Source organism: Acanthochromis polyacanthus, chromosome 1, assembly GCF_021347895.1.
Source record: "Acanthochromis polyacanthus isolate Apoly-LR-REF ecotype Palm Island chromosome 1, KAUST_Apoly_ChrSc, whole genome shotgun sequence".
Lineage (NCBI taxonomy): Eukaryota > Metazoa > Chordata > Actinopteri > Pomacentridae > Acanthochromis > Acanthochromis polyacanthus.
In genome coordinates this window covers 58,111,606-58,138,162 of record NC_067113.1, presented here as the reverse complement: position 1 = coordinate 58,138,162, position 26,557 = coordinate 58,111,606, and the positions used below count along the sequence as shown (strand labels likewise).

The window sequence follows — 26,557 nt, the reverse complement described above, 5'->3', positions numbered from 1 at the left end:
ACAAAAACGGCATACAAGGATGCTTCAAAAAGTTCTCATGCGGAAACAAGGGGTGTAGCTCCAATTGTGGGGCGTAACTGTGTATTAGAAAGCCTTATATCACTGTCCAGCCTTATATCACTGTCCACAAATACTCAGATGATTGGAGTTCTGGTGCTCCAGGAGAAGCAGACCCCAGCAACCTCACTCACCCTTTTTCAGAGCGATGAAAAGGTCGTGCACAAGGTGAATCTCAATGCTCAAGATGTGACATTCTTCCACAAAGGCAAAACTTGAAACATTGATAGACACAGTTCATTGAAATTAAAGGAGACTGTGTTTATAAATAATTCACGTTTAATGTTTTCTGGTGAGGAGCCCGAGAACTTTTTGAAGTACCCTCATAGTAGTATCTTTCAACCCACCTGATCGTTCAAATCCAGGTTCTGGAAACCCGGCACAGCCTTGGCAAACTCCGTCAGCTCCGTGACCGTCTCCACCGACGTGCTCTGGCAGCGGTAGAAGATTCTGGCTTCAGCGTCCGTCTGCTGGAGCTCCCCACACATCTCCATTGGAATCCCCTGTCCGGCTCGAAGGCTGCTCTCAGACTCCGGATACTCATCGTTAACCATGTGGAACTCTAACGTCCTCTCCGCTAGCTGGAACGTCTCCATGTCGTGGATGATTAAAGGCTGCTGGGAAAGACAAAGAAGATGCCTGTAGCTGGAAAAGACAATGTTCTCAAACTTTATTTTGTAAGTTTATCTTTCTCTTTACCGGCTTGCTGGTTTTTCCTGTGAGTATGAGTCGTGCTTTGGCCTTGTTCATGCTGAAGTTCTTCATGTAGGCTTCGTGGATCTGTCTGACCAGAATCTTGTGGTCAGGCTTCATGGGGCTTTCCACGTCTCTCTCTACCATCTTGCGTTCTTCTTTGAGCTTCAGCTTCGCCGCCTGGGGCATTCGACCGAACCGGATGGCTGGTGAATAAAACATTCCTCATTAGAAACAGGAAGATGAGTATTTTTTTCTTTTTATTTTACATTAAATCCACATACAGAGGCATAAGGCTTCAGCAGCAAATGTGCATTCTTCCAAACAAAAACAATCACGGCTCGAGTGCATTTTGTTCTATTTTCATTCTTCTGAGGCATGTCAGCGGCAGGAGGAGGGCTTCATAACAAACCCAGTGACCCCTGAGAAGTCAGCACAGACGACAGGCCAGATGTCGAGCTATATGGGCTTGTGTTTTCTCAGTGTCAGGCCGGGCTCCAGCAGAGCGCTGCTATAAAAACCCTGTCAATGTAAAGCATGCTGGACTGGAGCTAAATCACACGAGGACAAGTCTTCCTGTTTTAAAAAACACATGCTACAGTGTTGGCTGAGGACATTCTGACCAGAGCTTTATGTAACTGCTTTTACAACAGATTGTTGATTGGACTATTATGTCATGTTTTCCATGATTTAATTATTATTTTAGTTCATTGTATTTCTATTTAAGAGTCACTTGTAGTCTCTGTAGTCCTTTGGCAGGTAGAAATTATCACAAATATAATGACAGAAATTGAAAAAACACACAGTGTAACATATATTCTTCTTACAAATTAACTAAAAGTACATTCTTAAGCTTTGTATCAACCTTTAAAAGCTACTCCATGGTCGCCAATGTTAGCTAGACCCTGTTGTCAAACTGATGTCTCTGAATTTTTGATATCTCTACTGTGGAATTGTAGCATCTGACAGAAGTTTAGCTTGTAGCATTACCATTGTGGGACATTCCCACAGACAGGCACTTGTGGAATCTGCAGTACTGGCACTTGTTGCGGTTCTTCTTTTGGATCTTGCAGCTGCGTTCACACTTGTCATAGACCAGCTTCAGCCTGATGGTCCTCCGAAAGAAACCCTGAGAGAGACAGAAACTCTCTTCACATAAAGTCGTCCTAAAAAATTCTTCATAAAAAAGCCCAAAATATGTTCGTTACAGCACATGAAACTCTATTAACTTTCCCAGTGTCATTATAATGTGTGTATTCTCTTTATCGGGGCTCTTAACTCTCCGTCAGCTACATGGACCGGTTAGCAGTTCATCCCAGGGCTATCACAAAAACATCTATAATTATGCATGCTTACACTCAATTCATTCAATTTACAATCACCAATTAACCTGCCATGCATGTCTTTGGATTGTGGGAGGAAGTTGGAACCAAAAAAAACCTTCCTTGCACCTACAGGGAAACCCACCGCCATCGACCAGCAGGTTGAAACCCAGAATGTTTTTGCCAACCAGCCAAATTCTTAATTTTACAATCATCAAATCAAATATCAAACATCAAAAGTGACCCAATGGCCTTTCTAAATGTTTCATAAAAGATGTGGATTCACTTGTCTTAATGGTTAGTCCCAGAATTCAAATTTTTGACGTTACGCTCATTAACAGCTACTTTTGGATCCTTTGGCCAACAGATGGATTGAGGGCTAGTTCACAGGTAACACATTTCCCTCTCTAAGCTCATATGAAAATGCAAAAAACACAATGAAAGCACTGCTAAAAGCATGGTGATATAATAAAACCCTAGCACTACGACGGCTAATCAGAATCTTGAAAATAAGCTTACGTTGGTTCCAAAAAGGTTACCAACAATAACAAAAAGAGAAAAGGGGGAATTATATGTATGGACTGACTGAAACCTCAATATAGTGGAAGAGAAACTGTGCATTTATGTGTGAACTTGTGTAAAAAACCTGTAGCAAGATTAGCACCAGAACTATCAATCACTTCATGGTAACAAAGCAGATAATGGTGCCCACTTTGATGTCACAAGACAAAAACAGCCTGTAAGGGACTCTTAAAGCTACATTTTTGTGTCGATGAAAGACCAAAACGCATCGAAAAAGTGACACTTCAAATACTATGGTGTATGCGTGAACATCTAGTATCTATGCACGAAATGTGAACATAAATGTGAACAGCACTCATTAAAGCTATCTCCTGCGTTCGTTCAGTCTGACGTCTATATCTGAAGCACCTTCTACATCCATTCTGTGCATTTCTACCTCTGGTGTTAGATTACATTCTGGACTGAGCTACAGTTAAATTACATGTGCTGTCTAAGAGGATGCACTTAAATGTTAAACCTTGGCCTTTCTGGAGTGGATCCCTGATTGGACGAGACAGCCTGCAGCCCTCCGACACACTGTGAGAATCAGGGCAGGAGGCCAAGACAAGCTAAAGGATGTCACACACGAGCCGAAACATACGACCCTTTGACAGGCCACGCACATCCCTGAAATTTCAATCAGAACGTTCCTCAACCTTCGCTGTCATACGGACGGTTTTTAAATCTGCAGCCGCACTGTCACGAAACACATCATCTTACACAAGGTTTTGGCTGCGTTTGCGTGGAAGAGCGCTTACAGCACCTTGTTATTACGGCTCATTATGTGTCGCATATCATTTTTGCTGTCATATCTAACCGAAAACATCTGGCTTTGTGGGGGAAACTCGGTGAAATCTTCACATAAACGGTTAAAGGAGAAACTCTGAAGGCCGAGACGTGTAAGTCGACGCCACATGACAGGGATCAGAAAGGCGATGTGCAACAGATGTGTGTGTTTATGGGGTTGCGTGTCTTTGCATGTCTGTGTACGGGCCGAAACTGTGCCGTGGTATATGACATGTGAGGTGAGTAAGAGGCTGATGACAAAGAAGTTTATTGTGCAATGTTTCCTTTAGGGCAAACAGGATGAAGAGTTTAAATTCAGGTACAATCAGACTAACATCTCTTTATCGTCCATAACTTAAGTCTGTATGTACTGGCCGTTCCTTTGCATATCTAATACTTAAACCCACTACACTCGACCAACAAAAGGTGCCTGGTAGGTAGATCTTCACCACTACTACTCCCAGCTCTTCACTGAACACCTTTGCACTAGACCAGAGGTGTCAAACTCATTTTAGTTCAATGGCCACATTCAGCCCAATTTGATCATAAGTGGGCCAGACCAGTTAAATTACAGCATATTAACCCATAAAACTCCAAATTTTTCCTTTGTGTTTGTCCAAAAAAGTATGTTCTTCAAATGTTCACATTTAAAGAACAAAACATTATGAACAACCTGAAGTTCCTTCAGAAAAATTAATTTAATTTCAACAATAATATGCCTCAGCTCATTATTTACACTTTACAACTTACAGATCACAAAGTGTCTGCAAAGGCAAAAAACATTTAGTCATGATCAAGACAACAACAGTCGGACAAGAAAAGACAAAAACATCAAAAAACAAGACAAAATATTACAAAAATGAGACACAAAATGACAACAACGAGAACAAAACGGCAAAAAATTAGACAACACGAAACAAAACAGAAAAGAGACAAAAAATTAGGCAAAAAAAGTTAAAAAGCACCAAAAAAATGAACAAAAACGAGACAAAATACTACATAAAAAATACACAAAGCAATAAATAAAGCGAAACACAAAATGACAAAAATGAGACAAAAAGCGTGACAAAACTGAAACAAAACGACAAAAGTCAAACAAAAACAGACAAAATACAACAAAAACAAGACAATATTAGAAAAATGAGACACAAAGTGACAAAAGAACAATGAGCAGTATGATATTTCACTTTATGATCAAAACAACTTGTCGAGAAAATATTTTATTTTATTTTACACTCTGCAGTTAATGTCTTCTCTGTAATTTTTACTCTTTACAAAATCATCCCACGGGCCGGAATGGACCCTCTGGCAGGCCTGTTTTGGCCCGCGGGCCTCATGTTTGACACCACTACACTGACAGACTTAAAAAAAACTGCTGCCTGCAGGCTCCAAAGTCCTACTATCACACTTGAACTTCTTTTATGGCCCCTATCCAGGTTGTTTTCTCCTGACTAGATGCTTGTTTGTGTTGTATTTACTCTCAGATGTGCGTTGCTTTGGCTAAAAGCTTCTGCTAAAGGAAACTGCAGAGTTGTAGAAACCCTCTCAACATAGAATCACAGCTCATTGCATTCACATTCCCCCCACTGAGTGCGGCTCTCTTTCAAGCGAGGTGTTGAAAGTGATCCACGGACGGTGCCCAGCATGGAAACTGTGGATTGTGACCACTGCATATCACAAGGAGGCTTTTTCCATGATGCTGCAACATCATCAGAGAATTTAGGAACAGAGGGCCAATAGAGGACACTTCTCACATGTGCAGGGTACTCATGTCCCTATATTTGAACAGCAACAGTCTCGAGACACAGTGATGGGTCATGTGTGAAGACATCCAGCCACTTTAATGGCACGATGAGCGTTAAATGCAAGTCATAAACCAGAGCTGGACAGATGTGCATGGTGCAACTGGTGAAAAAGTTGCTCAGAGGGATAGAATTGGTGAAACACTAGCCTCCTAACCAACAGATTAGCGTTAAATTGAATGCAAAAGACTGTAAAAATCTGCAATAACTCCACCCGCTGCAGCTGCAATAACTTCAAAAATGTCCATAGCACTTCTTGGTCAAGGACACCAGTTTAAAGAGTCAGGCAAAAATAGCAAACAAAGGCTCCGATTAACAACCTGTGGTCAGCTTAGCGAGGTGTGAGACTAGAAAAACTATGCAGCGATGATCCTCGGGGGTTTTATAACACACAATATATCACTGAGCTCTCAGATACAGAATGTTCTCAGTGTCACATTTTTCTACTCTGTAAAATCTCCTGAAATCCCAGAAAAGCTGGCACGGAAATGTCCTGCTGGGCCCAAACTAATTCAAGTCTTAAGAGTTTACCTCTAATCTGATGAGAACCCTTAAAAAATACAGGCAAATCACATTTCTCTTATCAGTAAAGCCCTAAAGAGGACGCTGTGAGAGGGCAATATTTGTGATAAGCACAGCCGCTCTCTGTGCGAGTAGCAGTAACCATGTACAAGTGTGTATTTGTGCTAACGTCACTGAGTCGGGCTCTTTGCCAACCAGGGGAGAGGCGACAAGTCAGCCAAAGTCACCGTGCCCATAAACTCATGTGAAGAGTGCATGCATGTCTCGAAAACTTTCCACTGGCCTCTGGGTCAGGAGCCTCTGCATGCCAGGCTCTGTGTTTGTTTTGGGTGAGTGTTTGTGCATGTGTGATGTTTTTCACCTTTGGTAAAGTTGCACAGATAGATGCAGGGGCACCATTTGACATAATCAGGCTGAATGCTATTGTGTCTGACCGCAGTCCCATGTTTCTCACCTTGCAGCCCTCACATGCATGAACGCCGTAGTGGAAGCCAGAAGCTTTATCCGAGCAGACCTTGCATTCAAGGTTGAGGGGGCTGAAGCTCTTGTCTGGGTCTGGAGCTGCTCCACAAACCCCCGACGACGGACTGGAAGCGGGAGTCAAGGTGTCTACGGCAGACAACACAGCACAAAGTAGATGGCAGTGAGTGACTTTACAGGGTTTCCCCTTGAACAAGCTTCCGTTTCCACAGAAAAATAGACTTCTTGGAACACTCTTAAACTCCTAGACTCTTAAAGAAATGATTCACAGCACAGAGGCTGTACCTTTAAAAGACAGACGGTAATTCAAGACCATAGATAGCAAACTGTTGCAAGCTAATTTGTTCACTTAAATGCTTTCAATGACAGCTCTCTTGGTTGTTTTTGCCTACAGATGATGCATTATGTGCTGTTAGCATGTGAAAGGTGCCATATTGTGCCTCTTTGCAGCAAATGAATTAAAGTTTCATGTCTCCAGAATGGGCTGCACAGTGGCTTGGTGGTTAGCTAGCATGTTCTCTTGTACATGTGTGGGTTTTCTCTGGATCCTCTGGCTTCCTCTCAAAGTCCAAAAAGGATAGGCTCCAGGACCCCCCCCCCCCCCCCCATGACCCTAATGAGGATTAAGCGGTGTATAGATAATGGATGGATGTCTCCAGAATGTGTCTTTTGATAATTTAGCGAAAAAGTATTCTTCCCAAGGGGCTGTTCCAGTGTCTCTAGCTTAAATATAGCTGAGCTGCTGGTGTCCACGCCCCCTTCAGGAAGAAGACTCTCTGTGTGTCTGTGACTGACTGACAGCGCTAACTGAAACAGCTGTCAACTTAAGTAAACAAATGTATGAGACCACCAAATTAACTACTGCTTCTTTCTCTCTGAGCGATAATTTTACATGTAAATGTCACTAAAAACTAACAGCGAAGCCAGTGGTTTTAATTTACAATTATTTTATCAAGCAACGCTGAAGCTATAAAATTAATAATTTAGCAGCTGGGAAATGGCTCTGAAGTGCGTTTCTGCTTCTGTCTCATACTTGTTCCATTGTCTGACAACAGAAGCAGAAATGAAAACATGAATAAGAATAGCTTTCCCGTGAACTCACTTTTACTAAAATGCAATTTACGTGAGCACAGTGAGCAGGAGAGAAGTAAACAGGTGTAACATGCCAATTAGTGAACTTTAATGGCGCTTTACAGGCAAGAGCTGAGCTATTTTTTTCCAGTCTTTATATTAAGCTAAGCTAAGCTAATTGACTACTGGTTGTAGCATTAGCATCATAGCTAACATACAAGACTCTTAGTAAGAAGCCAAACAGGATTCCTCAAAATACTTCTACTTCTCGCTATATTTGAGCTAATAGCTAATCAGAAACCTTTTTTTTCCACAATACTTCACTGTACAGAGGAGCTATAAAGTTTAGCATAACATTGTTTCAAAGGTGTTTGGTATCCAGATAAAATTTATGCTAGCTTGGTTATTTTTTACTTAAATTGTAGCTTGTGAGAGTAACTTTGAGAACACAATGAAACTACCAATAAAAGCAACTTCTGAACAATCCATACTGGATGAAGAAAACAGATACTACATAAGCAGAATTTTCCACACCAGACTTTTTGACTTGTCACATAAAAACATGTTATTAAGCGTGACTCAGTTTCATTGCCAGCCCCAGTCAGTCACCACAGTGAATAACAAGGATCCTTCAACCAGCTCACCTAAATGGAATTCAGTTGTTTTTAACGACATGATTTACACCTATACTTTTCCTCCTTTAAAATTTCCACAGTAAAAAAAGGTCTAAGAACGTAAGGAAAATGTATAAAAGATGCACAGTAGTGTGGAATAGATAGAATAACACAACAAACAGAGATGGCAGCTATTAAAACAGCTGTTTGACATGTCGGATTTATGTATAATTACATTTAAACAAGTCTGTTGGATTAGTCTGGATAAATTTCTCTGTTTTCAACAGAACTGAATCGAATCTTCTGTTATCAGACATACATAAATGCTCACATGCTTTATATGAGCATCTGCAGTAAACACACAAATAGAAAACTGGCACCAAAAGACCAAAAAACTCAGAACAGGAAATAGTTAGCCCTTAGTTACCGGTTTACGGTGTCTCATTTTAACCTGGTTGTTCACTGATACTCATTAAATCCACTCACCCAGTGTGATGGAGCTGTTGGACTCTGAATCGATGCTCTGGTACTCTGGGAAATCGAACCCCAGCGTATCGTCTCCTATCGACTGGGAAATGACTCGGAGATCCTCCATCAGGTCTCCACACAGCGGACTGCCCAGGAGAGAGTCTCCCAGTGGGGATGGAGGGCTGTACAGGTCCCCCGCCATGGTGGAGGTCATGGTCCGGAAGATGGAGGGAAAAACCGTCACTCAGCAATCTCTGAGGAACAGAAGGAGGAATGATTCTTGATGAGTACAAAACAAAAGTCTGGAATTTGGGTATCAAGACATTTGCAGTGTCTTCTTTTAAAAACCACCATTTGAGTTTAAAAATCTACAAAATCACTCAATCTGTTAGAGCCAGAAACTGTAAAAACAGAAATAATTACTAGATTTTCAACTTCACAATGTTTTCTGACCATATCATGTAAGATGTGCAGTTCTACTGGGAAAAGAACCAAATCTGAGCTAAAATTCAATCAAAATCATTGTTAAAACTGTAGAAAGAATCTGTTTGCAGCCAGTGTCTTTGTGACTAGTTGACTTAAATTAATATTTTAAGTTTAATGAATTTGTTTCCTTGGGTTCAGTTAATTTAAGGATTTTTATAATTTCACAACTTAGCTAGTGACTTTGAACTCATTAATCTGAGTGCAATTAACTCAAAAGAATTTATGTTTATAAGATGAATAAAGTTTAAATGACTGACGATAAAACAGATGTGATGGACTCTGTCTGTTGTTTCTTTGACTAATACTTTATCTCCGTGTTAAAAGAAAAAAAATTAAGTAGTTAAGTTTGAAAATGGCTTCTTTAACTGCAACTGTAAGTGAAATGAAGAACAAAGTCTTGAAATGTAGAAAACGCAAATGAAAAACAAGTCTGTATAAACTGTAGTCGGTTCAATTTAATATTTCTAGTTAATTGAACATGTTTTCTTTAGTTCAGTTGATTTAACTCCGTCCGTTTAATAATATCACAACTCATAATTTGACTTGACGATGTTTATAAGGAATTAAATTAGCACATACTACCCAGGATGCATTGCTAAAAAGTTCAAACTTCCTAAGGATGCTTATTTTTGTATTTATTTGTTTTAGTAGTTTGAGGAAACAGACACAGTGGAAATTTTCTGGTGTTGTTGATACAAATTAAAGTACCTTCTGGTTGGTTCAGTACTGGTATTAAATCTCATTGTAAAAAGGAAAAAAATAAAGTCATAAAGTAAAATAAAGTAGCCTCTTAACCTGCAACTGTAAGTTAAAAGAATAAGAGACAGAAAAAAGTTTGTCTGCAACAACTCGATTCAATCTAACATTTTAAAGTTTACTGAACTTGTTTTCTTAAGTTTAGTTGATTTCATTCAGCCATCAATAAGTGCAGTTAACTAAAATTTTTAAAGGCAGCAGGGGATCTTATGTTTACATTATACTAAACACTCTGTTACTTCGACTATCTACCTACTCGTCTGTCCACTTTAAAGAGTGGATCCTGAGGTGTGTGTGGGTGGGAGTTTGCTGGAGTTCCCAGCTGCTCACAGCGGGGTAAAGAACATCTGTTTGAGCCATAACATAACAGCACCGTGTCCAAAGCTTGTGTTCTGAAACCCACTTCCAGCAATTCTTAGCTACAGATTTCACTTGCTTTTACACTAAATTGTCAGACGAAGGCAAGAAAACAAGTGTTATTATGACAAAACAACTTCTGGACACATCTGTAAGGCTTCTGCACCTTTAACTTTCACTGTTAAATCTTCTGTCATTTACGTAAAATGTCATCTTTATCTGCCCGGCTGTCCTCGGTCAACTCTAGGGACAGACGTTATTGATCGGAGCGTGCTTGATCTTGTTGATCTAGTGTTCGTATTGCAGGGGACAGGTCCTGAACTCTCACCAGACTTGTGTAATACGTGACTGTGTGTAAACAGGCATGTGCTACAGGATATATGTGGGTTATGTGTATCACAACCACAGCATATAGAGCGAACGCAGTACGTGGCCTCTGTCTGCTCTGGTTTACTGAAGGTCTTGCAGTGACATCGTGGGACCAGACAGACGGAGGCAACAGTTGACGGACTGGTTTGTCAAGTCGCCCTCTGACACAGTGATTTCTCCATCAGGGAGTAAGATAGTGGATCTCCAAAAACACAGAATAAACATCAGTTTTTCACGTTCACACACGCTGCAATTGAGCTTTCTGTACCCGGCATGTATGCTCCATGTACTTGTCAACAAAAATACTGTGTTTACACTGTTTTTGGAGGTAGAATCTGATCATAACACAAACAAAACCCCCTCCAGATGTGATTTTTTTTTTTTGCTAATTTTGCTAACTTCTTAGGCTTTAAACTGAGATAAAATTGATTACAGGCCTATTTTAGATAGTTTTCTTTGATAGGATTACAATATCTACCTCCTTCTAATTAAGGATTTTCCCCCTATTTCTGTTATTGTTCTTTTTTTGTTATTGCACAGCCTTGAAAACAGATATTTTGCATATCACTGCACAAATCTCTGCATCTTGCTAAATGTTGCACTCTTTTGCATGATTAATCAACCCAAAAATGTGCTTTTTTGAGGAAAAAGTTGTTTATACTCATTAAAGTAGCTTTGGCATTGCAGAACTGCCAAAATGGATGTTTTGAGCCTCTTAAATGTGAGAATTTTACTGAAAAAAGAGAATATTTGATGTTTTACTGCTATTAGCCGGCCCTTGCACTGATGGAGATGCTCTAAATCTCATTGTACTTGTGTATAGTGACAATAAAAGGCATTCTATTCTATTCTATTCTAAATTGATGAAAAAAACTGCACTTGTCTCCCATTTTGTCACATAGTTTTGCAATTTTGCTGATTTGTTAGGCTTTTAAATGAAGTAAAAATGATCGCAGCCATATTTTTATTGAATAGGATTACAATCTCTACCTCCTTATTATTGAGGATTTTTTTCTATTTCTGTGGCTTTTTTTTTAAAAAGAATGGTTCTTTTATCGTTCTTGCGCAGCCTTGAGAACAGCCACTTTGCATATCACTGCACAAATCTCTGTATCTTGTTAAGTTTTGCACTCTTCTACGTAATTAACTGACCCAAAAATGTGCTTCTTTTGTGAGGAAAAATTTGTTTATACTCATTTAAAGCCTAAGAAATGAGCAAAATGCAAAACTGTGTGACAAATTAGGAGACAAGTGCAGTTTTTTTCAACTAACATCAAATAAAACCTCAAATATTCTATAAATTTGGTAAAATTCTCACATTTAAGAGCTTCAAAACATCTACATTGGCATTTCTCCAATGCCAAATCTGATTAAACTGAGGTAAGAAATGATTGCAGGCATATTTTAGTTTCAGTGGACAGGATTAAGATCTCTACTACTTCACTACTTATGATATTGCGATTTCCCCCCCCCCGTTTTCCTGTATTTTTTCTCAAAGAAATGTTCTTTTTTACGGTGTTATTGTTGTTACACAGTCTTGACAAGAGCTACTGTGCATATCCCTGCACAAACTGCAGCAACCTGTTAAATTTTGCACTCTACTGCTTGATTAAATCCAAATCTGCAATGAATAATTGACTTTTTTGCAAAGAATAATGGAAGAGAAATGGCAAACGTGATGTCTGAAGGCTGTTAAATGTGAGAATTTTACAGAACATATCAAATATTTTTAGGTTTAAAGGTCCTAATTGATACTAAACCTGCATTTGAAGTAAATTACAGGTCAGCAGCACATTCTTGACTGCAGCTTTATTTCCCCTTTCGTGGATGTTTCCTCAGAGGACATTGTGTTTTAAATCCCAGAGGAACTATCATAGCAGACTGTGAGCTCTATCTTTAGAAGAGGAAACAGGAGCCAGAGACACGTCAGCTGGACTGGACAAAGCGTGATACCAGATGAGAATCACAACAACACCAACTCTCTTGGACATCACTGGTTATCCTGGACCGGCCTGGTATGTGGTTCTGGTCCTAATCTGACCTCTGCTGAATCAGTTTTGACCTTCCTGATCTCCCAAAAACAGTTATACACACACATCTCAAACTGACTTCCACATTTTGACTTTTGCTTTTACTTTGTTCCTAGGTGCTGCTGCATAAACAAAGAGAAACCCACAACTTAGAGGCTGCAAGAAAAACTTTGTCTTCCATGTGGTTTGTCAGAGAAACAGGTGAAGCCTCAGTCAGGAAGTAACAATACAGGAACGAAAAGTTACTGAAAACTCTTTCCTGTTTCTGCACATGTGAACAGTAAAGTTGGTTAAACCCTCAGCTAAAGCTTCTTACAATTACATAACAGCCATACTTGGGGGAATAAAAGTCGCTCCTTACCTCGGGCTGCTATCCGGAGTATTTCCAAGTCATGTTTCTGGGACGGTCGCTGTCTGATCGCGGATCGGGGGGACGTGTTATGGTCCCGGGACGCTCCTACGCGGATCCCGATCAGCTCTGCTCGGCCCCGAAGCGTCGCCTCCCTCCCCGCTGTCACACGCCGACGTCCATCCTCATCCTCCGCGGCGACGTCACGACGCGGAGACGAGCAGCGGCGTGACGCACATACACCTCCCGACACACCTATGGTTTCAGCCAATCAGCGGGCGCGGACCGGAAAGCGCTCCGCCCCTCTGTATATATATTTTTTAAATATATGTATATTTTGATTGATTTATTTATTTACTGGCAGCACACTTCATGGTGGCCATAAGAAAATAATGTAATAAAATCATATAAAAATAAAATACCGCTTCAACAGCATCATTACAATAGATAAAACCTGATTATTGAACTTTATTGCCCCTGCACGAAGTACAAGGCAATGACATGCAATCAGTAAGTGCATAAAAATCTGCTGTATCATGCCGCATATACTATATATATATGTGTGTGTGTTTGTGTGTGTGTGTGTGTGTGTGTGTGTGTGTAGTATATATATATATATATATATATATATATATATATATATATATATTATGTATGCATCTTGGATATAGTATTTGTATATCTTAAATCCTTACATGCAGTATTTATACTCAAAAATCTGTAAAAAATAAAGAATATCTGAGTGGAATGCCATTAAAGGTAGTGTGAACGTGCTAAAATATCTTCAATATAATCTCTATTACCAATATAAATAGTCTATATAAGGATGCAATCATAAGTAAGTGTAAAAGTAATATCTATAATATATATGCAGTGTGGGTATATACAGTATGATATAGTTACATATAATATGATTTTGTTCTATGTAACATTTGGTTAATTCTGTATCATACTGTAAATACTCACAGGGCATATATTACATGTAGTACTTATGCATCTTGGATTTTTGTATATGTTGCATACTTACATGCACTATTTATACCCCAAAAAATGTAAAAATGAATAAATATCTGAGTGGAATAGCATTAAGGGCAGTGTGAATGTGCTACAATATCTTCAATATAATCACTATTAACAGTAGAAACAAATATATTACTTATACATCTTGGATTTTTGTATATCTTGTATACTTACACAGTATTTATACTGAAAATCTGTAAAAATGAATAAATATCTGAGTGGAATGGCATTAAGGGTAGTGTGAATGTGCTACAATATCTTCATTATGAGCAGTAAGAACAGTATAAATAGTGCATTGAAGTATCACGAATATGTGTGTGTGTGTGTGTGTGTGTGTGTGTGTGTTAATACTGCATCATACTGTAAATACCCCCACAGCATGTACTATTTATACTATTATATATGATTCATGTATTTTAGATATTTGGACATTCAAATGTCCTGCATATCAACATGCATATTTCAGCACATTTATATATATTTGTACCAAACAAGCATATGAAAAATATCAATAAAAAGACAAACAGAAATAAGTATATATATATAAAAAAAAAAGGTAGGGTTCGGTGAGGGTATAAACAGTGCGGTGTGTCGTCTATACAGAGCGGTTATTAGGATTATATTATTGTCAATTAACAGTACAGCATTATTTACCCAAATGAAGAAAAATTCTACAAAAATGCCAACTAATAGAAAACGTACAAAACATATATGAATATCCAAGATGCCTAAGTAATATGCAGTATGATACAGTGTTTACAGAATGATATCTATGTATGTACAAACACAGAGTAAACATGTTTGCAGTTCATTTTTAATACTTTCTAATAATATATAATATATATAGGGCAATAATTAACCAAATCATCATGTCTGCTCATTGTTTTCTGTTTTGTGTGCCGTATTTTGCTCTGCTTTCCCTCTTTTGCTCTGCTAGTTTCACCTCTCACCTCATTTCTTCCACACATTCACATCACAGACTATGATTCATATAAACTAATGATGTTTTTAACTCCTCTCTGCAGGTATTTCTGGTTCTGGAGCTGCATAGGTTTCCAGTCCCACCAGTCTGTCCAGTGTTTACATCATGTTTGTCTCACGTTTTCCCCCCAAATCTGCTTCTGCTGGAGGTTTCTTCCTGTTTAAAAGGAGTTCTTCTTCTACACTGTTGCTATCTGGCTTTTCTATGTATAACTGTGTCAGATCTTAACTTGAAATTCTAATTATGTAGGTAAATCTCCATCATTAACAATACTGAGGGCACTTGAGCTTAATATTTAAGTCATTTTGGTATTTAAATTTATATTTTATGCAGCTTTGTATGGTCTTGACCATAATATTTAACTTACTAGGTCTGAATGAGCTACATAAATAGCAGTTATATTGTACATTTCACTACAAGGCATTTCCTCAACAGTGGCTGTCATTTTAGAGATTAACAACTTTTTGATTTTTTTTTTTTACAAAAAATGTAATTATCTTATGCTAATTAATGTTAGATTAATCTAGTCTTCAGTATATAAAATAGTCCAGAATTAATTTTTGACATTTCACGGTACATTTCTCTACTTCATTACTTTTACTTGTAATTTACTATTTTTTTATTGTGCGATATTGTCACTTTTTACACAACAAAATGACCATAGTACCATCACCACCACTCCCTATACTGTAAGATAGAGCCTGTGTTATTATATAAGAATTAAACTAATCAAATATATATATATATATATATATATATATATATATATATATATGTGATTAATTTCCTATTAAATGGGATAGCAGTCACATTACTGAATATATTCTAGAAGCAGCGTGAATTGATGTATTTTCACTGTGAATCAGAAAATGTTTCTCTGAGCATCACTTGTGTAACAAAATCTTGCGCTGATGTTTAAAATATAGATTTAGTGATGACCCATTTAGCTCATATTTGTTCAACATTATTGTAAACCTGAAACTGGTGTATTGTACTGGAGCACATGTAGAAGATGTGTGACTTTACTGGTCTAACAAAGAAGCGAAAGTTTAGACTAAATAATGCAGTAACCAACTAACTGTTTTCAAATAGAGTTCATGCTAACAGTAAATCTTATCTCTTACGCTTCACACCAAGGTAAAAAGATCCCAGGCATCTTTCAGATAGATTCTTCTCCTTCATGCACATCTAGATTTTTCTGCTGGTTTACATCTTTTCCTTGACAGTTGGTGTTAATCCCATCAGTATGGCGTACACTTTTTACCTGCAAACTCTAATCCTCCTCAAAGAATAATTTAGCATTTGCACTTAATAGTAGCTTATACTACTAGATTAGCCACTAGTTGAAATAAAACACATTTCTGTTGTTGGTTTCTGTATATTTTTGTGATTTGAAGCTGTGCAGCATATGTGACCTCTAGCAAAATAAACTTTTTGGTTGCAGCATATGTATTTTTATATGTATCTTCACAATGCTTTCGAGGTTAGCTTCTATATGTGAGCCATCAGAACGGGCCTTTAATGTGCCATAAGTCTTCAGAAACCAAACAACTGTGCACTGAATAAAAGCTGCCAACATCCCGAGCAAAGCACCAACACAACCTGCACTATCTGGCGCCATCTACTGCGAATTGTTGCATGACAATGTTTCGACACGTCTCCTCCGTCCTGAGACTCACTGGGGTATTTTGGCTGTCATCTTTTCCTGTTGACTTCCACAGTGAATCCAGACAACAAAACACTCAGTGTGTTCTCACACAAACAAGTGGGAGGGTGATAATTTATGATTTTTTCCATTTATTTTTTTCAGCTTTTTTACCTCGGCACCTGGTCTCCCTGTTCCATCTGCGAGAAAAACATGCGCTCATGTTTTCTGAATTAGACGGTTTTATTAGCTGTGAACCAGAGAATAGCTTTGGGGAAGTTTGGGATGTAAACTGAACAGCGTATGACTCCATAGATTTAAGATTAAACAGATTTTTCTAGCTTCAATTGTCATCTAAAATTCGACTTTCACTTGCTGCAGTGTCTCTCTGACATCGTACATGAAAAAAAATCCAAGAAACGGTCAAATTCTGCATTTCAAACTTCTTCTAAAAGGTGGAAAGCACTGGGCATTTGAGTGCACAACGAGCTCAGAATAAGGCGACACTTTTTAGAAAATTTTCCACCAACTCAGACTTTATTGTTGCAGATCAGTACAGTTCTTATCATCACACAGAACAGGCTCCAGTCATTGTTTGCTCTTCCATTACGTCTTAATAAAACATGACAAAAGTTCAGTTTCAAATTCAAATTCACTCAGCGAATGAGACTTTCCACGTTGTCCAAGTAGAAAAGGCGACAAAGGACGGTCCTGTGACGTATTGCTGCCCTCCAGGGAAGGCAGTAGGTTGTATAGTTAGCTCCTGATGGGGTAAAATCACAACCCTGAAACCACACAACCTACTACCTCACCCTGTACGAACACCATGAGTCACCCAGACGGGTCAGCGGGGGAGACGAGCCGGACGTCAGAGCTCATCGATGGAGACAAAATGACTTTGTTGAGAGGATATAATGAGCTTCGGGAGTTGAAATGTGTTTCGGCACAAAAAAAATACTGACGTAACAGCTAAAGGTACAGCTTAACAACCAAAAACGAAGCAAACAGTTAAAAGAAAATGTCTGTAGGTCACAAATACTCAGTAATGATGATAAAACCGAATAGTCCAAAGTTAAATGTACATGCTGCAGCACCTACTTTACATCTTAAAAGCCTAAGTTTGGTCTTTAACTTACCTGATTTAGCTTTAAAAACGAAAAGCAATAAGAGTCAACAACATTTTCGACTGTCTGAGATCAAAACAAGAGATTTAAAAGTCTAACTTCAAAAGCAATACAACAAAAATCACTTATTTTCCAAGAAGTCATATTTCCATTTGTGGCCGTGATGATGATGAAGATGCTGCCATCACAGTCGCTTCAGGAAAGACAGTAAGTTGTATAGTCATCTGACAGCTTGGGAATGACCCTAAAACTATACAACCTACTACCTCACCCCAAAGGACAGTTTATCTCCGGGAGGCGAATCAGGCGGTCGACCTGTTGAAACACAAACTAAAAAAACGGGAAAAGACGGGCGTAGTGTCATAAAACTGCCCTGATGCTGAGCGTTTCCTGAGGCCTGAAAGATGGAATACTGTATATATCTGCTGATCAGAGGAGTCAGATGCAGTGAAAACGTCAGAAAATTCTTGTAAGTGGATGTTTAAAGTGATGATTAAAAGCCAAAACTGAGCGTTCGTGTTCGTACGTTATTACATCAGTCCTGTAAGTAGACGTAAGCCTCAGGAAGTGTTTTAAATCATTTTGGGGGGGGGCATTTTTATGTCTTTTTCACATAGCAGCAGTGCAGGGGAAACATGCAGCAAACGGTGGAACCAGAAACTCAGCCGTGTGGTCTGAACTACTCTCCCATCCAGCCTCGGTGACTTTTGGAGCTTAATTAAAACCACGGTCACACTGCAGCCACATCAACTCAACAGGATGTGACATATCGATGAAACTCCAACTTTCATCATCGTTTAAAGGACATTTTTAAACTTCATTAACACACTGGATGGTATATTTTCCAAAAATAATTTTCTAAATGGAAGTTTTTGGTAAGTTGAGCTCAGTGGATTTAAGAAATTGAAGTGAATTTTGTCATTTTCTTTCATGTGCAGTATTTTATTATCATGCAAAGTATTAGTTTATTACTATAATATCATTGCAAGTGGTACTTTTACTATTGTATTCTAGTTTCACTTTAGTTTACTCATTTTTGCTGCTATTTAGACACTGCTGTTAGCTTAAACTGTATTGTTCCTGTACACAATATAATATGTGCAATACCTACTCAAAATATTGGTTATTTTCATTATTTTTTATACAGAGTGCTTTTTATAATGTGCATTGATTTTATTATTATAATATATATTCATATATAGCTTCTTTTATGCTGCTGCTCTAACTTTTACCATTATTTTTATTTTTTTTACAGATCACAAAAAATTCCAGTGTACCTCTACTTTAATGTACCCGTGTAAATGACAATAAACTCTATCTTTTCCATTATACCCTTGATATGTACCACTACTGGTTTATTCTCTTGTAATAAAGTTATATTTTATCTTAGATTTTGTGTTTTTTTTTTTAATTTTCTACATATACAGACCATTCAATATGATGTCCAAGCATGTCGGAGTGAACTGTGCAGCAAGATATCATAATTTAACATTTGATTTTCACAGAAAATGCACATTTTACATTTATGTTTATACTGTTTCTACCCATGTTTGTATTTTTAGGACAGATTTTTCTGTTTATCCATATATTTTGTACTGTTTTTTGAAAGAACTGTAAAGTAAACAGTTCCCCTTCTTTATCAGTAAAGTACTTCTAATTCTGATCATTTCTTCATACCTTAATTAGCACAAATCAGAGAGTGTGCTCTCCAAATACTTCCTGAACGTCACCTGAGCTCGACCGTTCACGTCTCCTCTGTGGCGCCGGTCCGTCAGCTCGCCTCCTCTCAGGTTTCCTGACAAATGAGAGGAGAGAGTGAGCTGCTGCTGGGTGTTCAAAGGTCAAACTTTCACTCCTTGTCTGACACATGAGCATCACATAACAGCAGAAGCGCTGCAGTTCAGGAATCTGCAGGCAGAGAGAGCTACCTGCCTCTGCTGCAGTGTTTGGGTGTAAACAGCTGCAGGTGTGTACAGGTGCTCACATGCCTGCATATAAACACACAAGCGAGAGTGTTCAGCCTGTTATCTGCGTCGTTACCTGTCGACCTCTATTAGTGCAAAGGAAAAAAAGCTATACCTTATTTGTGTATGTCACAGGAAACGTCGGCACCTATGAGCATAAATTTGTAAGTCTGAGCGTGTGTGTGTTTGTCTGAAAGGTCAAGCCGACAGGTTGTGGTTGTTTAAGGGAGTTTCCTGAGCGAGAGGCTGCGGCTCTGCTGTGGTTTCCCCTCGAGCCGGGGAGCAACGGGGGAGACGCGAGGGAGCAAGGTGGGGTCGAACTTATAAAAGTGAGTCACTGCTTTAACTCCTCACACGCACGCACCAGTTTGCGGCTGTTTTATTGCAAGTCGGTCATCCCATAAATGCCACACAAACCTCTACATGAGCTACTTAATGTCCAGGCCTGTGAGGTAGAGCCGACTGTGTGCACGACTTTTACTTACCCTGTTAATGTGTGGATCAGGTTTACACAGCAGAACGCCTTTTACTTAAAGGGTTAGTTAAATTACACAGATTTTCTCATTTAACGCTGTTGGCTTGTAGCTATACAGACTAGTGAAGGTTTTGCGTCTTTATCTCCACCTCAAGGCAACTGAATTTCACTTATTGTGCTCGCAGCTTTGAGAAATAACACTAAAACTAAATATCCGTCCCAAAAACAAGGCCTCCGTTACTCAGAGTAATGGTGACTGTTTCTGTAATGACATGTTAGTCTTAAATATCTGTAATTAAACTGATTCAATGCGCCACAAACCTCTATTATCCTGGTTGGATGTGAAAGTCCCAAAGCCCGAACAAATTTACCAAAAACTTTCAAAGGCAAGTGAAATGTTTTTAGCAACTTTAATATCAAATTGTTTGAGCTACTCTTTTTACACAAACTCATATACTATACTGGGGTTAAAATGAATTCTGCGTATTCTGCCTTGTGTATCAGTTCTACGGCAGTAAAAACTGATTTAATGCACCACTAATCTTTACTATTGTGGGTGGAGGCCGAAACTCTGAAGCCGAACAAATTCACTTAAAACTACCAAAGACAAGTGATATAATTTTGGCAACATTGTTTTTGTAATTTGGGTGAAATAACCTTTGAAAACTGGGACAATGCTCAAACTTTTAATCACAAACTTACATACTAGAAGGGTGTTTAATGAATTCAGCATACTTTGCCATTTGTATCGTCTCTAGTGCAGTAACTTTAAAACTCGGATAAAATATGTGGTTATTGAACTGATTTATTGCACCACAAAGTTCTATTATCTTGGGACGAGGCTGAACTCTCAAACCTCGAACAAATTAACCTCTAACTACCAAAGACAAGCGAACTGTGTTTTTCAGCTTTGTTTGTAATTTCGGTAATATAATCTTTTAATGACGCACAAACTTTTAAGCTTACACACTAGAATGGTGTTCATTTAATTCTGCATATTTTGCTACTGCAGTAACTTTAAAAAACCTTTGATAAAACATGTCCTTTTTAAACTCATTTATTGCACCAAAAACCTCTATCATCTGAAATCTCGAAGCCCGAACAAATAAACTCACAACTATCGAAGGTAAGTGAAATATTTTTGGTAACTTTTGTAAGTAATTTGGCTGAGCTGATCTTTTAACACTGGGACAACATCCAAACTTTTTATCACAAACTTACACACCAGCCAGGCCGTTAAAATAAATCATTCAGTTTTCACCGTGTGTATCCTTTCCACTGCAGTAACTTTAAAAACTTTAATGAAATCTGCTCTTATTAAACTGATTCAATGCACCAAAAACCTCCATTATCTTGGGAGGAGACAGAAATCTCAAAGCTCGAACAAATTAACCTCAAACTACCAGAATAAGTGAAATATTTTTGGCAACATTTTTATTAGTTTGGGTGAACTCACTCTTTCTTTTCAGGAATATCCAAACTTTTAATCACAAACTTACACACCAGCAAGGTGTTAGATTAATGTGCATTTTCTCCACTGCAGTAACTTAAAAAACACATAATTAAAATACATCCAAGTGTATTGTTGTATTAATTTGTTCAAAATAGTATTAGTATTCAGTTTGTAATATAAAATAATTAGATTAGAAATGACGGATCTGCACAACTGAGAAACTCTCTGTAGCTGTTGACTCTCTAAAAACTTTCCAAAAGAATGTCGATCCAACGTTTTGGATGCACGGCGCCACAAACCGTAAAACCGTGTTAAACTGTCAAGACTGATCCTGACAATTATTTGAGATTAACCACTGCACTCTGTGAAGCGAGTGGACCTCGACTGTGCACAAGGTTGGAATAAAACTGAAAAATCAGCAGACATAAATTACGAGTTATGGCTTTATTTCTCTCACGTCTAGCGTTGTCATTTTCACGTCGACGTCAATGCACACTCTCAGTCACGTCACTGGAAAGACCAGGTGGATAAAAGGGAACAACATGAGATAAAAACTCATGACCCTGAATCAAACCCGTGACTGCGTTTGCTCGGAAAGTCTGCTGATTGCTGATGTGTTCATGCGCCCTGGAATGAAATTTAATTTAAGTTTGAGCACACTGTTGAAGGTGTCCTGTCACTTTTCTTTGCGTGCAGTTGACCAAAGCCGCCAACAGGTGTCAGGTCTCCACAACCCTGCAGGACGACCGAGTGCAGAGCCGAAGGTTTTCCGTCACAATGAGGCCTTTGTGCAGTTCCGGGGTGCCAGTCGGGGTGCCCTCGTGTACTGTTTCCCTTCTAATCTTCATTTGACCTTTAGGCTGACGGCTTTTCTTTCCCCCTTTTCCTGACTAATTTCCTTTGAGGAGATTACCTTTGAGCTGCGGCACAGACTCACTGATTCAGATGACATGACACACACAACACGCCAGAGCCGGTTTTGACAAGACGCGTCACTCCGAGCTTCCACGTCCGCCGTTACGTGCTCGGAGCGATTGTGTTCGATAAACTAACGTCAAACTGTGGGGATTGTGTTGGATGCCTTCGAGCATCTAAAAGCGGAGGCCAAACGATACATATTCAAACCGAGGGAAAAGGGGAGTGAGGATTCGTCAGCGTCGTCAGCGAGTTAAGTAGATAAAAACTTGGATTCAGTAACAAAAAAAGAGATAAAAGAGAAAATAAATAAAAATTTGTTCAACCAACCTTGATATGGATCTGATCAGGAAGAAAAATCGCAAATAATGAGTCTGCAAATGAAAGAGAGACAGACATAAATATAGTTACACACAATGCTGCTCAGATATATCCACAAATGCGCACACACTCGCCAAGGTGTCCATGTAGAGCTCAGGTCATAAACCTGCCAAGCAGCTACTTGAGTGTATCATTAAGGCTGATGTAACATATGTTAGAGTGATCAAGGGTCAGAACGCTGCAGCCGAATTTAGCCTGGATAACTATATTACCATACACTGGCCAGAGTTGAAGAAGCTCTCAGAAAAGCTTTCACTCCAGAAAATGATTAGTGGGCATTATATTACCGTGTGTCAGTGGAATTACAAATTAAGCTGCGGCTTTTTGTTCAACATTTATTTGAATTTTACGTTATTGGCTTGGTTTCTTTTGTTGTGGGCCAATTTTAGGGTCTAAAATTAAAATACTGCAATTTTTTAAAAAAGCGCTTTGTAATTTAAAATATACCAGAAACAGAAAATCAACGTTTAGATTTTTTTTTTATCTTGACATAAAACGTCTATTTTATTTTTATGCTGACAATTTATTTTAAATTTGTAAGCTTAGTTGTGCAATAAATAAATATATAAATACTGGAGTCCCCCTCTGTGTAACACACACACACACATACACACACACACACGATATATAAAACACACATTTCAGAATAAAGTACTATTATACAGTAAAATTACAGGAATATACAAGAACAAAAATATACGCTCTAAACTCTATTGTTGAATTGCAAACGATCTTTTTTCCCATGATTAAAAGAATTCTAATAATTCAACACGATTCATTTTAAACTGCAACAGAGACGTGCAGCGAGTTTAAAATAAATACTGCTAAATCTTCTTTTTTAATTCGTAAGTCAGAATTTACAATTTAAACCATGGACAGAAATAAACACGAACACCACACACACACACACACACACACACACACACACACACACACACACACACACACACACACACACACACAAAAACATTCACACACTCCCTCTCTCTTTATCAAGGACGAAGTGTTGCTAAAACCTTTCTATAACGAAATGCTGAATACTCCCATGAAAACCTTCTTCATTTAAATTCTCCCTGCAGAACAACACTTTAGCACACACACACATTCGCCTCCTCTCGCACACAGACACACACACACACACACACACACACACACACACACACACACACACACACACACACACACACACACACACACACACACACACACACACAACGAAACAAAAAGAAGCTGAAATGCAACTAAAAAGCACAACAACCAAAACAAATCTCTGACCTCATATCCTCTCTGGATCGCTGCTTAACAAATTAAGATTTGTTAAAATATGTTTTTATTTTTTATTTCGGCAGGTTGCACCTCGAGTTGGAGCTCGAGCGACTCCATCTTTGAAACTGGCGTCGTGGCTTCAGGCTCTCAGAATATTATTTATGATGATAACTTTAAGTATTTGTGTTTTTTTTAAAACGTGTCATAACACCTTTTTACTACACGTGTGGCTCTGTATCATAGTCAAATGAACCCGTGTGTGTGTGTGTGTGTGTGTGTGTGTGTGTGTGTTTGTGTGGGACTGTGTGGCCATCTGTAGTTCATGCATTGTGTGTGTGTGCGTGTGTGTGTGTGTGTGTGTGTGTGTGTGAGAGAGAGAGAGAGAATGCTCAGAGGAGGAGGCTGTGCCCTGCACTCCTTGGGAGAGGCGTGGGAACCCCATTCATCTTAGGAGCTAGGGTTCATTGTGGGGTACATAGCATCAAATGTGTCTGGGTGTTTGCCTGCATGTGTGTGTCTGAGTGTGTGTTATGTGTCTGGTGCAAAACCGTAGTGTGATTTTCACATTTGCTTCACCTTTTGTTTTTGCAACGTTCTGCAGCGTCGACATGTTTTATTAACCAGACCTGCAGATGAGATGTTAAAATCTAATTCAAAATTGCTATGATTTCATTTTCTCAGCACAGAACCTCTTTAAGAATCCACAAGTACTGCATTAAATCTCACAAACTACATCTTAGTGACAGTTTTTGCATAAGAATATGTAATTCCGGTTGGTTTATGTCGTGCTCTCCAGATCCAGTATTGTTTGCAGGCCTTCTGATAGTTTGATGAAGTACACTTTGTTTATTACATAAATAAACATGATATACCAGATTGTGAAGTATGCAGAGACGCTATGAGAAACGGAGAAAAATGCTGCAAAATGTTGTTAAATTCTTCCAAAGTTAACAAAGCGATCAACAGTTTTCGAGTTACAAAAAGCACGGTAAAGCGCGTTTCCCCTCGTTTACGCAATGCAGCATCACACAAATGGTTGTACAGTACTGTATGTGCACTGCATGGAAAACGTGCTTAAGAAATAGACAATAAAAGTAAAAATACCAACAGTCACTCATATCCTACATTTGACTTTACTGCAGATTTTACTGCTGCACCTTGTGAGCCAACTGGAGTCCAACAATGACGTGTTCCTTGTCCAAATCCTGCTCTTTTTAACTCATAAATCTCCCCCTAACCGAGGGTCTCAGAGGAGGGTTTGGATGCACCGAATGCGGGAAGCGACGTCAGGATTTCCTGCCAGGGTGACAGTGATGGAGGAGCTCGTGCCAGACCCTGTAGAGCGACAGTGGCGGATGAATAGGCCTGTCAAACGTAGGATGTAGGTGGGATGACTAGAGCTATCTGTGATGACTCACGCTGCCTCCACTCCTACCTTTTGGTCATGGTCGACTCTGATGTGCTGAGGTGTTCATGAACATGAAGCCATGTCGACAATCAGTGTGGATTTTCAATTAGGAAGCGTTTGAAAAACTGGTTTATGGGCGATAATTAAAAGATGCCATGGTAGATGGCATTGACGAGGGGTGTGGCGGGTCGAGTTTTTTTTTAATTATGTGGAAAATCTGATATAATACAGACAAAATTAGAGCTGATATTCCTCCTCAGGGATGAAGCTGCAGTGATGCTCATGTTAGTGACAATATAATGTTTTAAATTTCTTAAAAAAACGTCATCGTTCAATTGCGGGCGACGAGCATGACCCAAATACTGTGCATTTAGCTTACATTGTTTTCTATTTAATTGAGTCTGCAAGTTGTATAACCAAACAAACGAAGAAATTGTCTCTTGGGTAATAACCTGGAAGCATTTTCTTGAGAAAAATTTTAAAAATGAAAACGAACACTTTAAAGTTGGCCCGTATTATCAGAGTATAATAAAAGGGGTGTCCAAAGGGCCTGTTCGAGCGATATTAAAGCTACTAGGGGGCCACGTGTCAGCGTCGACCCATTTTCTGATGTTTAACCTTCGATTATGGACAATAAACCTCCGATAAGGTGAGGTTTTAATGGCAACGCTAAACACGAGAATGGCGGTTAATAGTTTTCTGATAGCTGACCAGCAGAGAAAAGGAGAGAGAGGCATACAGAGAGACTGGGGGAGAGGGCGAGAGAGAGAGAGAGAGCGTTGTGGTGGGGCTCGGCCTTGTGTAGCAGGCCTTGTCTGGCCCTCAGCCCAACATTACAGCACTAGTCCCTCTCTGCTCCCTCCAAAACTGTCTCTCTTTCACGCACAAAAAAGGCCGATCTGAGTGCAAAACTACAGGTAGCGGCGCACCGGAGAGGAGATTAGCTTGGTTTCGTCGAAATTTTCAAAGCCCATGCCACGTTTCCCCCCTGGTTTGCCTATATTTAGTTAAGCCTCCTCACACTGGATAGTCATGTAGCCCTGGAGGAAGCAACACCCAGACACAGTGTTTAAACACACCAACATGGAGATCGGGTCAAACGATGCAGCTCCGGGCGTTGATTTCATGTCTCGCCGTTTTTTGTTTTTTGCCAAAAAAGAACCCCCCTGCATGTGTGCATGCTTCACACACACATACGTGC

General features: G+C 39.1%; 1 protein-coding gene across 4 annotated transcripts in view; it reads right to left on the bottom strand.

The window, feature by feature from the left end:
• The window catches only part of LOC110953589 (peroxisome proliferator-activated receptor alpha-like), a 53,064-nt gene that overhangs the window by 1,537 nt on the left and 24,970 nt on the right, over positions 1 to 26,557 (bottom strand). Inside the window, exons 5-11 of one of the 4 annotated variants that reach the window (XM_051958093.1) lie at positions 22,632 to 22,675; positions 19,225 to 19,289; positions 8,395 to 8,630; positions 6,198 to 6,352; positions 1,741 to 1,879; positions 757 to 956; positions 405 to 674 (exon numbers count right to left, since the gene is read on the bottom strand). In XM_051958093.1, the coding sequence (XP_051814053.1) occupies positions 405 to 674; positions 757 to 956; positions 1,741 to 1,879; positions 6,198 to 6,352; positions 8,395 to 8,590 (960 nt within the window). In that variant the 5' untranslated portion in view covers positions 8,591 to 8,630; positions 19,225 to 19,289; positions 22,632 to 22,675. Of the gene's footprint in view, positions 1 to 404; positions 675 to 756; positions 957 to 1,740; positions 1,880 to 6,197; positions 6,353 to 8,394; positions 11,217 to 12,735; positions 13,112 to 19,224; positions 19,290 to 22,631; positions 22,676 to 26,557 lie in introns of those variants that run through there. The other 3 variants (XM_022197682.2, XM_022197684.2, XM_022197683.2) reach the window with 3 other exon arrangements.